This window comes from Globicephala melas, chromosome 4 (assembly GCF_963455315.2).
Source record: "Globicephala melas chromosome 4, mGloMel1.2, whole genome shotgun sequence".
In the NCBI taxonomy this organism is placed as follows: Eukaryota; Metazoa; Chordata; class Mammalia; order Artiodactyla; family Delphinidae; genus Globicephala; species Globicephala melas.
In genome coordinates this window covers 108416220-108439126 of record NC_083317.1, presented here as the reverse complement: position 1 = coordinate 108439126, position 22907 = coordinate 108416220, and the positions used below count along the sequence as shown (strand labels likewise).

General features: G+C 35.3%; 1 protein-coding gene across 2 annotated transcripts; it reads right to left on the bottom strand.

Moving 5' to 3' along the window:
- Window positions 1-1046: 1046 nt before the first annotated feature.
- SLC33A1 (solute carrier family 33 member 1) lies at window positions 1047-22907 on the bottom strand. 2 transcript variants are annotated; one of them, XM_030842406.2, is made up of 6 exons: window positions 21691-22901; window positions 10767-10957; window positions 6650-6834; window positions 6258-6375; window positions 3671-3886; window positions 1047-2984 (listed from the first exon to the last, which is right to left on the bottom strand). In XM_030842406.2, the coding sequence occupies exons 1-6, from the start codon at window positions 22463-22465 to the stop codon at window positions 2817-2819; spliced, it is 1653 nt and encodes a 550-aa protein (XP_030698266.1). In that variant the 5' UTR covers window positions 22466-22901; the 3' UTR covers window positions 1047-2816. The 2 variants fall into 2 exon arrangements, with proteins under 2 accessions (XP_030698266.1, XP_030698267.1); XM_030842407.3 differs by lacking the exons at window positions 6258-6375; window positions 10767-10957 and having other exon boundaries at window positions 21691-22907.

Genomic DNA, 22907 nt, shown 5'->3' with positions numbered 1-22907 from the left:
GAACAAATTTTTTATGATTGATCAGGCAAAATTAAAATATTTACAAAGGAGTACCACGCAGCTTGCAGGATCTTCCCCAACCAGGGATTGAACCCAGGTGACCACTGTGAAAGCCCAGAATCCTAACCACTAGGCCACCAGGGAAGTCCAAGGAGGGAGTTTTTAGTTTTAGTCTCAGCTAATCTTAGCTAATCTTATAAGAGCTTTTCAAACTCATCTTTTGATTTAAACGGGTTGCAACCAATGTGCAAATGGAAATACTGATATAAAGAGATGTATATATATATATGTATTTATAAACGTATATATGTATTTATATTCAATATTAGCTAGTAAATATATAATTCATTAACTGGAGGAGTTAATGTTCATACTTGAGGGTAGAGTTTATCAGGATCTGTTAGTAAGGAAAAACACACACAAAAATAGGCAGTGTTTTCTAGCAGATTTACAACAAACAGATCCTCACATTCAGGTAGATCATTTATAAGATGCCAACAGTGATCAGTGTATGCAACATTGATATTAACAAGTCATTCTTTTGGCAAACCTTACAAGCATGTATCCAAATAACCAAATGACTACGATTCAAAGCAAGTGTTCATTTCTAGAGCAAGTGTAATTAATGGAATGGCTTTCACCTTACCGTTAAGGCTTAAAATACATTTTAAAACTTCAAGTCATCAATGATTTATAAACTTAAAGTACGTTTGAAAGTATGTATAATTTGTAATAATATGGGGAAAAGATAAAGGTAATTATGGCAATGTGAGCTTCTTAATACAAAAGTTAAAAATCAAAATACAGGGCTGCCCTGCTGGCGCAGCGGTTGAGAGTCCGCCTGCCGATACAGGAGAGACGGGTTTGTGCCCCGGTCCGGGAAGATCCCACGTGCCGCAGAGCGGCTGGGCCCGTGAGCCATGGCCACTGAGCCTGCGCGTCCGGAGCCTGGGCTCCGCAACGGGAGAGGCCGCAGCGGTGAGAGGCTCGCGTACCGCAAAAAAAAAAAAAAAACAAAATTAAAATACATTTCACATATGAGAGTTAGTAGGTTTTCTTTATTCATGTAAATATTTTGATTATAATACATGACAAAGGACAACACACGTTACAAAGTACTGTAGTCTATGGTTTGGGATGTCTCTAGGACGATTTTCCAGGTGATTCTTCAGGATCTGACAGTGATGCCCAACACAGGCTTTCCAATGGCAATGCATGAGTTCTAGAAGCCACTGCCTCTATCTTTCTTCAGACGCTGAGTGCCATTTTTTCCCACCCATTTTATCCTCCATTACTTATAAAAACCCCACTCTAAAATTCAACCTATGTTATAAAATTAACAAAATCAAACATTAGTATGTATTTTCCCACAAAGATAATAATTATTAAATAAGAGTCAACTGATATGGGGACATATGTATAACTGATTCACTTTTGTTATAAAGCAGAAACTAATACACCATTGTAAAGCAATTATACTCCAATAAAGATGTTAAAAAAAAATAAGAGTCAACTTAATATCTCTTTTTCTCTAACTTTTGAAGGCTTTATGTAATCTCTAAAGAGTCTGAGTACCATACAACACAAAATATGCAAAGAACCTTATTACCAGGTACACATAATATGTTGGAAATTGCTAAAGTACTCAAAAGCTTAATTCTCCTGGGATAGCAATTCCCCACCAGAAACTATAGTTTACAAACAGAAGGATGTGTTTTAATAAGAGGAAACATAGTACCTGATTTGGTATAATTGTGAGAGCTTTTCTCATTAGTACAGTGCTTAATTAAGAAATCTTTTCCCAACACATTATTTGTCAAAGGCACAAAATGTCTTTGTCTCTCTCTTCAAAACAGTTTCTAAAATTACACTATTATTCATTTAAATTTTTCTTAATCAGTAAGTTTTACTGTTTTTCTCTCAATAATAAAAAGAAGACTACTTGAAGAAAAACGTTTAATTTTTATTTTCAAAACTTTGCCATGAACATACATACAACATTAAATTTGAACCACTTGTGAGCTGTCCATGTGCCATGAAGCACTTATGACAAAAAACCATATGTAAGCTTTACGGTAAAATTAACAAGTAATCAAAATATCTTTCAAAAGGGGGAAGGGGGAGGGGAACCAATAAAAGTCATAGCTTTCATTTTATAAAAAATAGTTTGAATAATCTTCCTATAAGTCTTTAATGCTTACAAAAGCAGGAAATACATTTAAAATAGTCTTTTTAACACAGATTCATTAGCACAATGTGGTTATGGTCAGAAAAGTTAAAACTAAAATGGTTTTTCAGTAGTTTATATTCTCTTCTCAACAAATTCCACAACAAATTTAACCAATTTACAATTCAAAATAAGATTTAACTGCCAACAAGGCCAAACTAGTTGTAGTTAGTACCTGAATATCAAGCTCTGTTCCATTTAATATATTTTACCAAACATTTTAATATAGCTCAATGATAGGTACTGATAACAATACTTGACTGCATGGTTACCACCCATGACTACTGCATTGCAGCTTAAAACATGCTTTGGTCAGTAAATTAAAAAGACATAAATCAAATAACAAGATCAGAAAAGTTGTTTTAGTACCAATTTCCTGACCTTAAGTAAACTTTAAATACATTGACAAGGCAAGGAAAAGTATATTTAAATATACAGAGAGGTCTCTATATTTTTAACCATTTGACATTTTATATTAATAATTTCCTGTTTAAAATAATATTTTATACTCCTATACACTGATTATCATAACTCTCTGAGTTAAAACTAAACTAGAGTTACCTTTCTAGAATGTCCAGTAGTGAATGCATTACTTGCTTCTTTTGCACTTCCATGAAGATGGTCCTTCATCCTGTAACTTTTTAAGTTTTGGACCAAGACAGAACCACCAACCAAATCCAATAAAAACACAAATAATGGACTCCACATAATAACCATCCAGTGCTGTAACACATGAGCCACCGAGTTTTTTGCAAAGCTGTAAAAATAAAATTATAATATCAATAAATACTCCACAATTTCAAAATGGAAGTATTCAGCAATTACGTTTCTGCTTTGTTATTTAAAGGATTAATCAAAATATGCTTTTGTTAAAACATTTCATTCACTCCAAGTGACAAAACAAGTTAATGCATCTTAATCTCTCTAATGCTACTAACAGTATTAAAAAGAATTTTCAGCTCTTGCTGTAAACAATATTCATTTTCAAGATACAGCTTTTCATATTTGGAAATGTGAGGAAATTTCCAAGGAATTTACTCCAGAAGTGGGTTATTGTTACTTTGAAATAATTTATCAACAAACTACTAACCATTCAGTTTTAACACCATTTGTTATATGAATAGCCAATGGAACTCTCCTTCTTATATCATTATATACCTTAGCTATTAATCATGCATTTATTAAATGCCTAGTGTATAAGGACAATGGTACACAAGGTGAAGGAGAGAGAGACTGCTCCTCCCTTGCTGAGAAGCAACTTCAAGTGAGCTTCACTTACTGATGTGAGTGTGTTTATACCCTCAGTTATGATGGGAAAGAAAAAGCTATTAGAAACTATGGGCAGATACAATTTTAAAAAGATGTAGTACTTCTAGAGGCAAAAACGAGGAAATTAATATCTTAATATTACCTTAACATTATCTAAAATTGCAACATACTTACCTCAACAGCATCATGTGTTCGGCAATTCTGGTTTGATGCTCCTACACACTCTTTCACTGTGAGGGGATCTACCAGCCAAAGAGCTACCGTAGAAGGCCAGTTTCCTCCCAGGTTAGACACAGTATTTAAAAGGGTCATATATGTTCCGCCAATAAGTGGATCACTAACCTTCGCATTGAAAGCCATTATGGAAACATACATGCTATACAATGTAACCTACAGGGAAAATGTAAAACATCTTCAGTACAATTAGACTTTAAAAAGCTATGGTCTAAATTAAGAACATTGAAAGCATAAACCAGAAAATTAATTTTCATGACTCTTATTAAACTCAATCAACAAACATTTATTGAGCACCTACTACAAGCCAGGCTTTAATGTCTGGTCATGGCAATACAAAGATGAATAAGACACAGTCCCTCTGTGCCCTTGAAGAATTTATTCTAAGATGGGAAAATAGGGAATAAATAGTTATGATGAAATGTGGTAAGTATTGAAAAAAGAAGTACACACATTGTGCTATCAGAGCCTAAATATATGGGAGATTAATTTTATCACAAGTAGTCAAGGAAGGCTCAACTGAGAATGACAGATGAGGTAGTATTGAAAGATCCATATAGTAATAAGCAAAACACTATATTTACACTATACCTAAATATATCATATGTGTGTATAGTATATATGTATTATACATATAAGCACTCAAATATTCAAAGGGAATATGAATATATAATTTTATGTATATAATTCAAAATTTATGTGACAAACTAAAGAGAAAAATCTCCTTGAGAGGTAAGAATTAACCCTTCATTTAGGAACATGAAAACAACCCATGTTTCTAAAATAGAATTCCTTTGAATACTGTTCCATGGGATGTTCATAGAAAAAGGAGTTCCAAAGTCAAATAAGACTGAGAAACACTAAGTTACACAAAATTAGACTGTAGTTCTCCTGAAAGCCTTTAGAATATAATCTTAAGGGCAGGGATTCTGGCATGATTTATTCACTGTTTTATTTTAGTACTTACAATGGTTCCTGGCATGGAATAGGTGTATTCACTTAATATTTGCTGAAGGAATGATTAAGATGCTACATAAAGAGGGGTTATGTCATGTATCATTTCTCAAATTTACTTGGCCTTATAATATTTTTACCACAAAGCATCTGGTTTTCTGAGTTTCGATGACTACACTTTGGAAAATTCTCTAATGAAATCCAAAGCCAAACAAATGATTTTTGGACAACTACATCATATTTTTCTTTACTTACTCAAGAAGTGAAGCATTACTAAGCTAAACTACTTCTCTTAGCTTCAATTTGGCACCTAGCATTAACTATGTGCAAAACAGAAAAAAAATTATATTTGACACCTTAGCCTCAGTGTTTTTACATACAGCTAGTCAGACATGATCCACTACGGAATTCTCCTAAATGATATAAATGTATGCAAAAAATTACTGAGGTTAACTGGTAGTCATATTTTTAGGTTTCAGTTAAAAGCAGTGAGGAGTTGGTAAATATAATTTTCAAAGAGTTTAAACTAGGTACTATAGGTCCAAAGTGAATCTGAAACACACATTAGCAATAACTGCAACTGAGTCCCAAAGGTTACTACTGGGCATCTGCCATTTATTTGAAACATTTATTCCCAGGGAAAGAAAAACCCATTCTGCAACAGCAGTTTGGGTGAGACTATGGAAAAGTGGAGATCAGTTCTTTTGGGGATTACAAACATTTAATAAAGAAAAAAAAGCAGATTAACACCCAGCTTCCAAAACCACAAAGAATAAGTCATAATTTTTAATACAGGGAATTCCCTGGTGGTCCAGTGGTTAAGACTCCATGCTTTCCTGCCAAGGGCCTGGGTTCAATCCCAGGTCAGGGAGGGAAGAAAAAAGGAAAGGAAAGGAAGGAAAGAAAGAGAGAAAGAGAAAGAAAGAAAGGAAGAAAGGAAGAAAGAGAGAGAGAGAAAGAAAAAGAAAGGAAGGAAGGAAGAAAGAAAGGAAGAAAGAAAAAGAAAGGAAGAAAGAAAGAGAGAGAAAGAAAGAAAGAAAGGAAGGAAGGAAGAAAGAAAGGAAGAAAGAAAGGAAGAAAGAAAGGAAAAGAAAGAAAGAAAAATTTAATACAGAATCTAAACCAAAAACCTGGGACGTATAATCTAGAAGCTGTCATTATTTCTCAATACTTTCAGAAAAAAGAAAATACCGGGACTAGAAGAAGGAAAGAATCCCTAATCTAGGGATGAACTGAGGGATACTCAGCAAGGGTAGAATTCTTAATTAACTTTGGGATAAATTCTGAAATGTAACAAATATTTGTTGAATGAACAAAAGAAAAAAAAATGAAGTGAATGAAGAAGAAACTCTCTTTCTATGAATAAAACTCATTAAAATAAAATCCAAAAAATAAAAATATAAAAAATAAAATCCACAAGGTTTAAAGTTCACTGTCAAGTAATTTCTTCAGAAACAGATTCGTGCTTAAATCTTAAAATTTATTATCATCATTTTAAGGCAATTGTAGAAGAACTTCATCTTTATTTTACATAGGACAGTTTACTTCCTGGGAAAAACCATGGCAAGCTTACCTGATGTAACGCATAACTGAGCAGCACTATAATATAATAATATATAGGGAATCCCCCTTGATGTTCTACTTTAGGAGTCCACCAGACCAGTAGAGCATATTCTAATCCAAGCAATAATCTATAGAAAAAGAAAGAAAGGTGGAGCTGACCTCCATTTTAGGTTAAAAAACAATAACAAAAACAGAAATCTGTGTGCCTACCATATGAAAGAAGCCTGTATCTAAAACCTGTTAGGAAGTTAAAAAGAGATAAAAGTGCATATAAATGATACTGAAGTTAAAGATGTTTTTCAAGCCTTTTCCCATATACACTCTATACACAGATATTAGTGATACTGATAACTGCTCCTTATTTAACTTCTCTTATTTAGTAAGGTTTCATTTCATTTTTACCTGTAGGGCATGGCTTTGTAAAATATGTTTAGTGGCTGGGGACCTGCAGTATATTTGCTGATAATCAGAGGCAATATTATTTGCAAAGGAACCATTGGAACTGCCAATAAGGCTAAATGTTCTTTGGGTACTCCCTCTTCTACCAATTTCAGTCCTGTTACTGCATCTGCTGCTGAAAAACCAATCTGCAATATAAAAACAAAAAAATATTTTAATTTGTGACTTATGAAATATTTTCCTCCAAGCATATGTAAGTAATTTAAGAACCTCAGTCTCATTATTGACCCATGCCAGTTACAAGTTAAGTATCATATTATTATATCTGGTACAGCAATCAAGTTATGGAGGTACACTTTGCCCTTATGGTCTACTAACAATATGAAGTGAAAACAAGTGAAAATTCAGCACTCTTAGGAACTGTAATTTTAATTACAACTAAATTTCCATTTCAAAAAGTTCTATATCTTACAATAAACAGAGTCCAAGTCCAAACCTACTGATTTGTATATTTTAAGTTTAAAAGAAAAGCCTTTGACTCCAAATAAATCTGGTTAAAATGAAGCATCATTGCCACAAACCATACGCATTTTTGATGATTTCTGACTGACAACAAAATTTCCAAAAAGTCACCTAGCTTTTCAAAAATAATTCTGAGAAAACATTATATCTAAGAGGTTGAGTTAAATGAGGGGTAAGAAAAGGTATAGTTAAATTAATTCTTAAAAACAACAAAAACAAATAAGAATGCTAAAAGTAGTGGGTAAAAGTTTGAGGTGAAATAAGATATTTAGATAGTCTCAAAGTATTTCCCCACAAATTAGTTTTTAATTACAAAAGGAAAAATAGTAACTTTGCAATGGATTAACAAGGTAATCAAGATTAACAACAATATTTAATGGATAAAGGGACATGATATGGCTCCTGATATAATTCCCTGAAGATGTCACAGTATTATTTCTATGATATTTCTGACATAAATACACAGCACGAACCTAAACATGAAGAAACATTAGACAAACATAAATGGAAGGCCATTCTACAGAATAACTGGTCTGTCTTCTTTAAAAGTGTCCAGGTCACCACATACTACTATGTATAAGGTAGATAACCAACAAGGACCTATTATATAGCACAGGGAACTCTACTCAATATTCTGTGATAACCTATATGAAAAAAGAATCTAAAAAAGAATAAATATATTGTATATGTATAACTGAATCACTCTGCTGTACACCTGAAACAAAACATTGTAAATCAACTATATGCCAATAAAATAAAATAATAAATTTTTTTTAAAAAAGTGTCCAGGTCGTGAAGGACAAAGAAAGGCTCATACTAACTAAATGCAATGTGTGATCCTGAACTGGATCCCTGACCAGGAACAAATAAAGTTATAAAGGCTGCTCTGGGGACAACTGGTGAAATCTGGATATGCACTGTGATTAGAAAATAGTACTATATCAATTGAAATTTCCTAATTTTTTATTAAGTTGTGGCTTTGTAAGAGAAAGTACTTGTTTTTAGGAGATACATACTTAAGGTATTTACGGATAAAGGGACATGATATGTACAAACTACTCTCAAATACTTCATAAGAAATATGTAAAATAGCACAATTTACAGAATAAAGAAAGTGGAGCTAAATGTTAAAAATCACAGAATTTAGATAAACATATATGGACATTCTTTCAACTATACAAGTAAATTTTCAGTAAGTGTGAAAATATACAAATAAAAAAATGTTTTTAATGATAAATATTACTTTAAATATTTTTAAATACTTTAACTTCTCGGAATGGAGCCAAAAAGGAAATTTCACATAAAAAATTAAAGGTCAGAGATATTTCATTTAAGTCCAGAAAAGAATTTCACTTATACTTAACACATTCTCTTTGTAAACATTAGATACACAAACCGACTTCAACATTTACTCTGTCTTAAAAGTGGTACAGGAGATATTTGTAATACGCATATCTAATTAAAAAACTCATATCCAGGATATATAAAAAATAAAACTTCTACAAATTTAAAGAGAAGGGTAACTCTGGATATTCAAATGGCCAATAATCATACGAGAAGATGCTCAACTTCTTTAGTCATCAGGGAAATGCAAATTATAACTATAATGAGATGCCACTACACACCCACCAGAAAGGTTAAAATTGAAAAGACAATACATGTGGTTTCAAGGCTGCGTAGTGATTAGAACTCCCTTACAGTGCTGGTGGTAGAGAAAATTGGAACAATGACTTTGGAAAACTGTTTGGCAGTATGTACTATGCTTTTCTTAATGACCAGCAATTCTACTCCCAGGTATTTACCCATCAGAAATGTTCACCTATGTTCCCCAAAAGTAATTTACATGAAATTTCATAGAAGCACTATTAATAATAGTCCAAAAGTAGAAATAACCTAAACATTTGTTGATAGAATGGATAAATTGTGGCATATTCATACAATGGAATATTATAAGCAATGAGATGAACAAACTATTGTTATAAATAACAATATGGATAAATTATACAAATATGATGTTGAGTGAAAGAGTACAACAGCTAGACATAAGACTACATACTGGATATTCCATTTATATAAAACTCAAAAGCAGGGAAAACTAATCTATGGTGTTAAAAGTTAGGAGAGATGTTACTTTTGGTGAGGTTTACTCTACAGGGGGAACATGGGATTCTAGACTCTGTATTTGAAGCAACTCCTTATACATTGCTGGTGACAGTATAATTTATTATTAAAATCTTTTAAAAAGCAATTTAACAATCATATTCACTGATCCATTAATTCCTCACTTAAGAATCTATTGGAAGGAAATATTCAGAACACCAAAGAGTTACACACAAAAATATTCACTAGTACATTTTTATAATTAAAACGCATGGCAAATTAAATATACAACAATAGAAAAATGAGTACATTATGGCAAATTTATATACTGTGACAATTTATAGCTATTAAAAAGTATATTATAAAATATTATTTAATGATACAGGAATATGGAATAAGACAATAACAAAATAAAAAATTATACACAGTATGATCCAATTCCACTTTTAAAGTATTTGTGTGTATATATATTAATATTAATTCTTAATTATAATTAATGTATTAATTATATATGTCAAGTTTATGTACACACATGTGCATGCACACACATACATACATAGGGGAAAAAAGGAGGCTGGAGGGAAATATACCAAAAATGTTACCAATGGTTATCTCTAAATGATATAATTAGATAATACTATTATCTTCCTTGAAACTTTTAGCATTTCTAAAGTTGAACCTTAAGTTTAAACCTTCCTAACATTTCCTAAAAATGTAACCCTCCTTATCCTTAGAGAGGAGGAAAAACTCAGTACTTCAAAACAATGAGGCTGTAATTTTTACTTTAGGGTTATCAAAAGATAGCTGTGAAAGTGTTTATGTTGATAGGTTTAAATATAATATGAAAATCCTATAACTGATTTTATATTTTAGGATATTAATTCCAATACTAGCAATAGTTCACTATAACAAAATATACTTACCTTTCTTCTAACATAATCTCTTTAAAATGTTTTAGAACTATAAAATTAAGACATCTTAATACAGAAAACATACAGAATTCTTAAAAAGTCACCAAAACCCCCCTTTATTTCATAGTATATTTCCGTCTAACATTTTAAAATAATCCAACTGATTTTTAAATGGACTTCTAATAATTATACATTTCCATATCTTTGTAAATTACATTCTAAGTAAATAATTTTAATACCTTTGACATTAGGTATATACTCATTCTAACAGTAGAGAGCTATTATTTTTTTAAGGTATTCATTTCCATTCCAAGCATTAATATCATTCATTTAAAAACTCACATTTATTAGAAGTACTTCAAATTGGCATAATTTTTTTCAAGATCTTAAGACATTTAGCTTACTTTGAAGTTATGTTTGATTTGATATCATCACACCTTTTAAAACACATTTAGTAAACAAAGTATATTAGTTTTTATTGTTAAATTCTAATATTACTGGAAAGGGACTTACGAAAAGGCAACAGAAGTATTCCATGATATTGTTAATTGTAACAGAATGGGGAATTTGCTTTATAAATCTCTTACCTTTGCAGTTAGAATCAGAAGGCAAAATGTCAGAACTGCAGGCATTTTTATAATTGCAAAAAGCAGCTTGTAAGTATCTGTGATCCCTTGGGTTTCTTCTTTTCCTACTGATACTTCTTTGTTTTCTTTTTTCAGAAGGGCAACTAAAGTTGTTGTTATCAAAAATACAGTTCCCCAGAAGAAAAGGAAGTCTGAAATTAAAAATGTTTTAAATCTATAATTAACCTTTGAAATAACATGTCTTCATTGATACTAAATAATTCTGTACACAACTTTTCCTCAACTAAAATCTGTTAAAAAAAAAAAATGAACACATAGGGCTTGTCATGTTCAAGGCACCAGATGAGGCACAGCAGATGAATAAGACAGTCCTGTCTCTGTTAAACATACATTACATAGACAGTGATACTTAACAAGGAAAGGGTTTAGTGGGTTGAATGAAATAAAAGTCACCAAACTGTGACACCTGCTGTGTCATTTTATTCAAGGAAACTGCTTAAGGGCAGGAGATGATTTTCATATCCCATAAGATCCATCTTAAGTCATACTTCTTAAGCACTTAAACCATTTCAGTTCTTTATTAAATTTTGACAACTTAAACAACAAACAGATGATCATTTACATTAGACTTTCTGCCTTTTGTTTTTAAACTTTGTTTTTAATCTGTTTAAGAATAACCTTTTCTTTCAATACTATGATACATAAGTAATTTTCTCGTACTTGTAGATGCACAAAAAAGACACATGAAGAGTACTATTTGGGTTGTTCCAGTGAAAGATGCCTGGGCCGTTAGCCCATATTGCAAACAAATTAAGCGGAGGGAGTGAATAATGTCCTGGAAGATTCTGCATAACAGCTAAAAATAATAGTAATAATAGAGGCACCATTTCTTGAGTGCATACCATGTGCCATAAATGTGCTAAGCATCTTACACATATCATTTCCTTTACTACAATAGTACAACAGGGGAAGTTATTACTAGCCCCAATCTTCAGATGAAGAAACAGGCTGAGAGGTTACATTGCCTGATATTACATTTTAAGTCAGTGCCTCATACAACTGATTTCAAAAACTTGTGTCTCCTTAACCACCCTAAGAAATGCATCTTATTTTGTCTCTATAAACTTTCTCCAATACCTGTATTTTATGCTACATGTAATGGAGTTGAACCTTTTTATTATTTAGTAATTCCTAATTATGTTCCGATACTTTTCAAGATTATTACTCTATTGTTTCATGGCATCTCTAGAAATATATCTCCATGAGATATGTACTTTGTTTCATATTGAAAAGTATAAAATTTACCTTTAAATTCCTATGTGTGTATCCTATGGTTATCCACATGTATTATTTTTCATTATTCTAATAAAATTTATTTTAAAAAAAAACAAAACTTAGTGGATAACCCTCAGTTTCTTCATCCATAAAATAAGAGGAGTTCCCTAGAAAATCCCAGATGTTTTCTAGCTCTAACATTCTAAAATCATATTCAGTTTTAAATATGTTTGCTTTTTATTTTATTGCTCATGCAGCATAACTGACTGTCCATGAAGCCTAGTCACCTTTTTCCAAAAAAAGGTCTACTATTCTTGAGTCAGGGTTTCCTCTGTATTCAGTCTTGCTCGGTTGCTGTGCTGGGTCACTACAGCTTAACTCTCACTTACGATGGAGGCAGACAGCATCATTCATTTAGATCAACTTCCCTCATGCATAGACCAAATTCACCTTAGTATTTAAATGTTCCTTTCTTATAAGTTATTTCATTTGATTTTTGTAGTAAACACGTGAGACAGGCAAAGTAGGCATTATTATACTATGCAGAGAAAGGAAAAGCTCAGAATATTTAAACCTTTGCCAAAGGTCAAATTATTAACAGGCAGAACTTGAACCTAAATCTTCTGAATTTGAGATTCATACTCCTTCTATTATTTCACAGTGCCTATATAAAGACTTTTTAAAATTAATGTTGAATTAAGAATCTATTAGAATTGGCTAATTATGTAGTCTCCACAAGCCTAACCAAAAACAAGGCTCTGCTATTCAAATTTTGCAAATTAAAGAAGCTAAACTGCTTCAAACACATACAGAAATTTGTATTCTGAGGTGAATTCTTTTCTCCATAATGTGAAATTTATACAGATGGTCCCTGACTTATGAAGGTCTCACTTGAGATTTTTCAACTTTATGATGGTGTGAAAGCGATATGCATTCAGTAGAAACTGTACTTTGAATTTTGATCTTTTCCCAGGCTAGCGATACTCAGTATGATCCTCTGTCATGATGCTGGCAGCACCAGCACAAGGGGCTTCCCTGATGGCGCAGTGGTTAAGACTCCACCTGCCAACGCTGGGGACATAGGTTTGAGCCCTGGTCCAGGAAGATCCCACATGCTGTGGAGCGACTAAGCCCACATGCCACAACTACTGAGCCAAAAATAAATAAATAAGAATAATAAGTTTTTAAAAAACGTTAAGTGAAAATTAAAAGTTTTCAGTTATATACTACTTTCAGCAAAGAAATTTTTTAATTTGCTTAGTATACACTCCCATTTTTTTTTTTTTTTTGGCTGCTCCACAAGGCTTGCAGGATCTTAGCTCCCCGACCAGGGATTAAACCCCATGCCTCCTGCAGTGGAAGCACGGAGTCCTAACCACTGGACCGCCAGGGAATTCCCTATTCTCCCTTTTTTTTTTGCGGTACGCGGGCCTCTCACTGCTGCGGCCTCTCCCGTGTCGCGGAGCACAGGCTCCGGACGCGCAGGCTCAGCGGCCATGGCTCACGGGCCCAGCCGCTCCGCGGCATGTGGGATCCTCCCGGACTGGGGCACGAATCCGTGTCCCCTGCATCGGCAGGCGGACCCTCAACCACTGCCACTGCGCCACCAGGGAAGCCCCTATTCTCCCAATTTTAATGAACAAAATCTTCATCTGAATTTAAACTCCGTGATACCAGTACCAAGGGAAAAAAGATTAAGAACAAGTTAAACAGGTTTCAGTATTGTTTGCAGATAAGATTATTTCTAATTTCTTTGTGCTTTGAGGGTAAGATAACAGTCTGAAAGAAAGAAGAAAGTAGTGACAATAGGTCATTCAGAGCCCTCATTCAAAGGCTTTCCATTGCTCACAGAGACTGAAGAATGAAGTAATGGCTCAGAAAGAGAGGCTTAACCCCTGCCAGAAAATGTATTAAGATTTATGAATGCCATTACCATAAATACTATTATTAGACTATTGGCTATTGTTTATTAATACTGCTTGGATCCTACAGAACAACCATAGTCTGATATACCAACCACTAGGAAGATATTATTAGCAAGAATAATCTAAATATTTCATTATTAACATTCTGGTTGATTCTGATTTATATATTTTATCTGCAAAAGCATTGTGACATATATATGTATGATCAAGATGTCAGAGCTGATGTTCAAGTTTCTTAAACACGATTTTGTGCAAAGACCTGTAAGACAAGTTAAATATTCTGAAGTGGCTACTAGATCTTACCTAATGCTCCAATGAGTGCAAAAATTAAGAGCATGTAACAATGCGCCAGTAATCAAAAAGGATATAATAGCCAGCACCTGAGCTCCTATTATGCCAAAGCAAGACACAGGACAGGGCAATAACCTTCAAACTCACTCTCCAAGACAAGCATTATTATTCCTGTTTTATACCCAGTGAAAGAGAATCACAAACCAGGAAGTGCCAGAGGTGGGATTCAAACTCAGATCTGACTCTAAAACAAGAATGTTCTTCATTATACTACCCAGATGCTCAGAAACACCTACTGCAAGTAGGCTGTCTTCCTACTAAACAGATACACCTGAGAAAAAAGGTGCTTATTGTAGCTCCAATCAAGAAGTCTGGAACACAGACACTTACGAATACTTCTTTGAACTGGTTACTTGTATTCCCCCCTCCCCACCTCCATGTCCCCATACGGTGGTATACCATAGGGTATGCAAATCAAACATGGTCCATCTTCCTAAACAGTTCATTTACTCAATAACTTAGAAAGAAACATTTTCATGAAAAACATATATTATAGAGAAGGCAAAATTTCCATGAATTTTAAAGATAAAACATAAGATTTCAAAAAAATTTCAAGCTTTCAAGGCTTTGGACCAAGCCCCCAGACCCTTCGTGGTACAGGTTCATTCTCTTCCACCATCAGAAGAGGTAGAAAAATTAAGAAGCACTGTCTGATACAACCATCTTTGGCTCAGGACAGGTTCTCTCTCTAACTCTCACACTATGGAAATGAACTTTAGTCCTTCAGAAGTTGCAGGAAAACAAACTTTCAGTTTCTGTTCTAAATAACGCTCAGGCCTTCCTTTCATCTTGCTTTCAGTACAGCTTTCTCTACTTCACAAGTTAGAGCATGAAGGGAATTTAGACACCTATCATCAGTCCACTTGCTCTTTCACAATGGAAGAAACTGAAATAGATATACTATGTATCTGGCCCTGGGTCTCCAGCTAAGTCTTAGCAAGAAACAGAATTTTCTGCTATGTCACAAATCTCTCCCTTTTAAACATTTGCTTGAAATATCTATACTGAGGAGCACTCCCAGAAAATTCTGTTTTGATTATAATACAATATAGTCATATCTTATTTGGGGATTAGATTTTTGAAAGACAGCATGCAATGCAAAAATTAACTTAAATACAAAGCTAATTTTGAAAGCTTCCTAAGAGTTTGGTTTTCCTAACCCCTTAGGAAGGTGCCATCTTTAGATCACATACTTTTTCATTAACTCCAACAATGCCAGGTTTTCCTCTGGGGTAGAAGAAATGGTTTCTTCAATCAAGCACTAGATTAAGCAGCTGTCTGACTAGCAAGATCCCTGTTGTCCCAAAACACTAGACTTAAACTCAGCCCAGGATGCAAGACTGAAGCTGAGAGGCCAATAGATTCAATGCTTCCACCTCATGCTAAATCTGGGGCCTGTATCACTGAATAGATGGAAATGAATCACTTTCCATTTTTTAAAATATGTTCAAGCCAAGCACAAAATCCATTTTAATTAAACATGTATGACATTATCTCTCCTCTGATGCTATGATAGGAGGTTCTTGCATTCAGCTTTTGTACAACCTACATCCTGACACCCCTAAATCACTTTTTGTAAGCTGAAAGCTGAATTCAGACTTTTATAAAACAGCCGACAGTGAGCATTCCAAACTATCACACGAAGAGGCAGGGTTCATCAGAATAGCTAAAGTGAAAAATAATGGTAACATGAAATGCTGGCAAGGATGCAGAGAAACTGGATCACTCACGTATTGCTGGTGGGAAGATAAAATGACATAGCCACTCCAGAAAAAAATTGGGCAGTCGCTTTCAAAGGTAAAAATGCACTTAACGTAAACAAGCATTTGTACTCTTGGGCGTTTATCTGAAAGAAATGAAGACTTATTTTCACATAGCAATAGCCAAAAACTGGAAACTACTCAAATTGCCTTCAATGGATGAGTGGTAAAATATACTGTGGTATTTCTAACAAATGGAATATTTCTCAGCAATAAGACTGAACAAATCACTGATCCATGCAACAACTTGGATGAACCTCAAAGAAATTATTCAGAGTGAAAAGAGCCAACCTCCAAAGGATACATACTGCATGATTTCATTTATGTAACATCTCTGAAATAACATAATTATAAAGATGGAAAACAGATGAGTGGCTGCCAGGGATTAGGGATGGAGAAGAGGAAATGGGTATAGCTGTGAAGAGGCAACACAAGAGTTTTGTGGTGATGGTACAGTTGAGTATTTTGATAGTAGTGGTGGAGGTTATATAAAGCTACACATGTGATAAAATTACATAGAGCTACACACGCGCACACATAAATGAATATATGTATAACTAGTGAAATCTAAATAAGCTCTATGGATTGTACCAATGTCAATTTCTTGGTTTTGATATTGTACTATGGTTATGTAATAAGATTTTAACAATGGATGCTAGGGGAAGGGTGCATGGACTTCTCTAAACATTTCTCTGCAACCTCCCGTGAATCCATAATTACTATTTAAATAAAGTTTTTAAAAACTAATGGGAAATTTAAGAATGCAAAAGTTCTATGACTGTACTAGGAATAAGAAATGTAGGTCTCAAATACAAGACAATATAAAATATCTAAAAAGAAAGAAATCTGTAGGTGTTTTGAATCATGTATTCTGGAGCCTTAACTGATGATGATTGGACTTCAGCTATCATGTGTTCAAAAGTAAAGGGAAGGGACTTCTCTGGTGGCACAGTGGTTAAGAATCAGCCTGCCAATGCAGGGGACATGGGTTCAATCCCTGGTCTGGGAAGATTCCCACATGCCGCGGAGCAACTAAGCCCGTGTACCACAACTACTAAAGCTGCGCTCTAGAGACCACGAGCCACAACTACTGAGCCCACATGCCACGACTGCTGAAGCCAGCGTGCCTAGAGCCCGTGCTCCGCAACAAGAGAAGCCATCGCAATGAGAAGCCCGCACACCGCAACGAGTAGCCCCCACATGCAGCAATGAAGACCCAATGCAGCCATAAATAAATAAATAAATAAAAGTAAAGGGAAGAAATTAAATTAAAAATATTTTTCTTAGATAACACCAAACCAAGAAATAGAAATTCTGTAACGGAACAAACATCTTGCTTTTTGAATATGCACCCCATCCTTAATAAATGTTTCAGCATGCATACTCACATATAAAATACATACTTGTATTGACACATACACAATTCTATATATAAAATAGATAACTAATAAGAACCTACTGTATAGCACAGGGAACTCTACTCAATACTGTCATGGCCTATGTGGGAAAAGAATCTAAAAAAGAGTGGATATATGTATATGTATAACAGATTCACTTTGCTGTACACCTAAAACTAACACAACATTGTAAATCGACTATACCCCAATAAAAATTAAAAACAAAAATATGTATTTGTGACCTCCTATACTAAGCTATATATATATATATATAGTAAGATAAAAACCCCACATTAAAAAATATGAAATAATAAAAAGAATGAAAAGGACATGTATAAAATGCAACATTTATCCAAAATTGTATTTAAAAGAACAGGTGGAATCAGGGGTTTTATATTTTTCATTTTTTAAAAAAATAAATAAATTAATTTATTTTTGGATGCATTGCATCTTCGTTGCTGCATGAGGGCTTTCTCTAATTGCGGCGAGCGGGGGCTACTCTTCGTTGTGGTGCACGGGCTTCTCATTGCAGTGGCTTCTCTTGTTTTGGAGCATGGACTCTAGGTGCGCGGCTCAGTAGCTGTGGCGCACGGGCTTAATTGCTCCGCAGCGTGTGGGATCTTCCCGGACCAGGGCTTGAACCCGTGTCCCTGCGTTGGCTGGTGGATTCTTAACTGCTGTGCCACCAGTAAAGTCCTTATATTTCATTTTTAATTTCCTAGGAAAACATCTTGTATTAGGTAAGTCTATTTTGCTTTCTCCAATTAAATTATAGTTTTCAGGAACACTATAAATGAAAGTAGGAGACTGCTTGTAATTAGTGAGGTTCTGACTGTTTTGTTGATAAATTTACATAGTAAAGGCTAATTCAATTGGCCTCCAAATAAATTTCAATAAAGTTAGAAGTGAAATTCAGAGTAAGACATATGCCAAATAAAATCAAATACTTTTTTGGTTTACAGTGTATTTTGTAAATTGGCTTTTATGCACCCCATCCACAAAAGCTATTCTACAGTTCTTTACTGGACAAGGAAAGCATACAGTACCATTTCTCCTTTGCTTTGTTTTTAAAAGGAAAAAGGCTTTAAACCTTCTTTCTGGGGTATGGTCTCCAGTTTTTAATATTTAATCTCTCCTGAATCTAGTAGCTCCAGTATTCCCAGCTATCTCACTTTACTACTAGGGCCCTAACATTTGAAAAGAAGTTCACTTCTTCCTTTGTCTATACTGAGATGTGAGATCCACCAGATTTATGAATTTGTTCCACTCAAGGCAAAAATAGAGTGAAACTCAAGGACTGTATATCATATACTGTGTATGATATTTACCCAGGGATTAACTTGTAAGGTAATGGATTCTTTTAAAAAATTTTTAGAAATCTTAAGTAATTATACAGTAAAACAATTTTTTGGTGTACAGTTCTATGAATTTTAACACATGCATAAATTCAAATCATTACAGAACAGTTTCAACACCCCCAAAACTCCTTCATACTATTTATTTATAGTAACCTTCTCATCCACAACCCCTAGCAACTACTGATCTGTTTTCTATCTCTATAGTTTTATCTTTTGAGAATGTAAGGGAATGTTTCAAGCCTAGATTTAGATGCTAAAGAATGTATTACAGTTTTTCCTAGTTTTTCCTAGTTTCCTACCAAATGGAGGAAAATCACCAAATAAGGAGTCAGGAAACCTAAGCTGTAGGTATATCTATCTCTACCTCTAACTAGCCAGTTACAATTTCCTGATCAGTTTCCTCATCAGTAAGAATGAGGAACTGAAATATATGATCTTTTCAAGGCATAAAACTTTATGTTCTAACCTCTGTGTCCTACTGGGTTACTCTCCCATTGCTTGAAGCTTAAAACGTTATCTCTCTTTGCTACTAAAGATCCTTGAAAACCAAGGGGGCAGGAACAAAAAAAAGGCTACCTCTGAGTTAAGGACTGTTCTGTATCCCTGAAGGTACCAAAAAGCCAATCTCAGCATAATCAAGGTTTTCTTTCTAAGGGACTGTGTTTTCATCCTCTCCTTCCTGTTCTAAATTTACTATTTAGATTACTGCTTTCTAGATTGCAAAAACTGTTCTTTCTCAATATAGTCTATCTCTGTGTATCTGTAACTCAAAACAAAGTGCTAATAACAGAACGTATTTCAGAATTTTAAAAAATAATTATGCCTCTTTTTAATTTCCTCATTTTGTAAACATCTGCCTCAGTGTTTGCCTCTTCTTTTATTACCTAAGCAACTGTATTTCCTTCATGATTCTTTCTGTGCTCTCTAAATTCCTCAAAGCCACTGGTTACTCTTAGTTATACTAAGTTCCAAAAAAAACCCTATAAATGTGATATGTACAGTCATACAAAGGAGAATGAAAATGCAGGACTCTTCAACTCTTAACTTATTAAGAAGTAAACTATTTTTAAAATTTCCTGGAGAACAAAGTTCAAACTCCAGAACAAACAGCTATTCAAAATAATAAATCAGTGTAAATAAAAATCCAGTGGCTCAATTTTGATCTTCCCATAGGGGAACAGTTAATGGCATTCTCTGGAATGATATTTTATTAATCACTCTTTTATCACACTTGTGAGAAAGCTCTAATTTACTTAGTAATTTAGTTTCCATAGTCTCTTCAATCTTGATTTATTTATTGAGAGTTTCCCATGTTAAGTAACACATCATCCTATTAGCCCTTTTTGGTGATATGAACAGTCCCAGTAAAAAAGGAAAAGCAAGACACATAAAAAAGCAACGATGCATTCATGAAGTATTTGTAAGCAGAGAATTATCCATATAGCAGGAGTGGGACCCCAGAACACTCAGAGACAAATCTGTCTAGGTGCACAGCAATATCTCTCAACCATTTTTGGCCGTAAACCAACTGAGGAAAAGTATAACTATTATTTCATCAGTAGTAGTGGCTCACTGGCAGTTTGAGGAGGTAGAAAGGGGATCACTTATAGGGTGTAGGGGTGTGGAGGGGCTGTATACGATTTCAGTAATACAGTTGGGAATCCCTTCCTCCCTTCCCTGAATATTATGATATAGCCCTTAAACTTCCCTCACCACACACCTTGCCCTGACATTTACCCTATTGGGAATCCCCTAGTACTAGGAAAATGAGAGCAAGTTTAGCTGTTTAAACTTTAAGAGACAGTCACCTAAATTGATCATCACTACCAGAATGAAGAATTCTACTATATTCCCAGTGTTGGTCATTCCTGATATTGGTAATTTACTGTTTCTCAGTTGTTAGGAAAGTTAAAAAACAAAACAAAACAAAACAAAAAAACAGAAAACCTTACCGGCCTTGTATTGTGCTCATGCTGAAAGAGGGGGAAATCTGTAGAATTTACACCCAATTTCCTACGGGATAAACTTTAAACTCTTACTCACAGCAACTAAAGAATTTGGTCAACAACCTTTAATTTGGTTACAACCTTTCTTTCAGCATCATTGTCCAAAATCAGGCCCCACAATGACTGCTTCAGGCACTTTGAACACTGCATGTACTGTCTTGTATCTTTCTGTACTTTGCTGCTTCAGTGCATTTTCACCTGGTGTTTTGTGCATTCTGGAACTCTACTTACCCATTTCATGAAATCTTGTAATTCAACAACAGCAAATGCCAAGTCTGACTGGCAAGTTCTTCTTGTGGGCGGGACTTGGCTTTAATCACAGGAGGCCCTTTGAACCCTGTCACTTAGCCTGCTCATTAATGCTTAAATGAATTAACCCTGTTCTATTCACCAGAAGGCTACATGAGGGCTCTTGGTATAAGGGTAGGGGTAGAAATGGACCAGAAAACATGGAGCTAGAAACCTCAGTCTAACAAAAGACGAAAGGAAAATTCTGAAATAAGGCTGGGCTCATGTCTTCACACCAGCCAGTCTTCTAAAAAATGTGCATCTGAGTATTATTAGGCAAGTGCCAAGGTACCCCTAGACTCAGAGTTTTGTTTGCTATGACACAACAATGTTTACTGGGTTGCCTTCCTCTGCTCAGTTCAGAATACTGATCAATTATGATTGCTCTATGTAATCATTCTGGCTGAAACTCATTTTAGTAGAACAGAAAACTTACCTCGGATTATCTCCCATAGAATGATTTCCAGTACATTAAATAATGGTTCCTTCTAACACCACACACACTGTCGAAAGGATTCATAAACGTACAATAAACCTAACAGCATAATAAATTAAATACACTACCTGAAAGAGTAACGATTCCTCTGGGTTGAGGTTGAAACCGCAAATATTTGTTACAAAAGTCGGCAGATTCAAGGGCCAAAAACAAAACATTGCCCAAAAAGTAACCGGCTGTTTGGCCCACTGAATTGCAAGTAGAAGCATAACCCACGTTTTCCCGGGATAACATGGTTAACGCCCAACCATCCACAGCGATGTCCTGAGTAGCTGCCAGGAATTCAAACAAAAAGAATGTCACAGTGAGAGCAACCACATCGGGGGTTCTGCCATCTGTATTTCCGAGCAAATGGTCCACTTGAGTGGAGAGATATATCATGAAGAGTCCCAGTATATACTGTGTAGGGACAAGCCAAGATTTGCGACGACCGAAGTTCCTAAAGTAAACCGCATCAACCAACGGGGCCCAGAACAATTTGAGACTGAAGGGCCAAAAGACAAAACTGAAGAAAGCTTGATCTGTATAGCTAACGTTTTTGCTCTGTAAAATGAGTGGGATGCTTCCCGCCAGGCCCAGTGGAATGCCCTGAAGCACGTAAAGAAAGAGTAACAGCAAAATGCTGCTTAATTCCGCCCGGCAGCTCCGTGGGGGTTTTGAGAAGTCACTAGCGCCGATATCCCGCAAAAAAGCTTCTTGGTCCCCTTCCCCGTCAACCAACTCTGGATAATTATCATCCCAGGCGCCCGGCGGCAGAGGACCGCTCTTCATATCTAGAGAGTGGTTAAAAGTCCCTGGCCGTCGTTGCCGACTGCTATCCTTGTGGGAGATGGTGGGTGACATATCAGAGACGATGCAGAGCCCCGTCTGTAGGAGGCCAGGGCTTAGCGTCTTGGATACGTCTAGTCCCAGGTCCTAGGCTGTCGCTCTGGACCAGGGTCTCGATGGCTCAGGGAGGGGGGCAGGGCGCGGGTTGATAAGGGCACCTCTTATTGTGGCCCTGAGTGCTGAAGCCGGGAGTCAGTCCCCCGGCGGGAGGCCCAGGCGATGGCCAGGTAGATGCCCCTTGGAGCGGCGTCAAGGAGCCTGAAGGAGCCCCCCGGGCAGCCTCGCCGGGGTCTGGGCTGGAGGAGGGGGCCGTGGTGCTGCGATGGAAACGGACCCCTAGCTGCGGCGAGACCAAACAGCCAGTCCGCCGACCCACCGCCTGCTCTAGCCGTCACCAAAGCGGAAGCCGGTACTTTCCCCACGGGACTACAGACATACCAGATAACTTCCTGTCTCG

Bases quoted from the DNA above. Each gene is read 5' to 3' on its own strand.
- SLC33A1 (XM_030842406.2), bottom strand. From the start codon at position 22,465: ATGTCACCCACCATCTCCCACAAGGATAGCAGTCGGCAACGACGGCCA. The intron at 10,958-21,690 runs GTAGTGTATTTA...TTTTAATTTCAG, and splicing joins AGGAATCGTTACTCTTTCAG to ACTTCCTTTTCTTCTGGGGA. The intron at 2,985-3,670 runs GTAAGTATGTTG...TTATTTTTACAG, and splicing joins GAACACATGATGCTGTTGAG to CTTTGCAAAAAACTCGGTGG.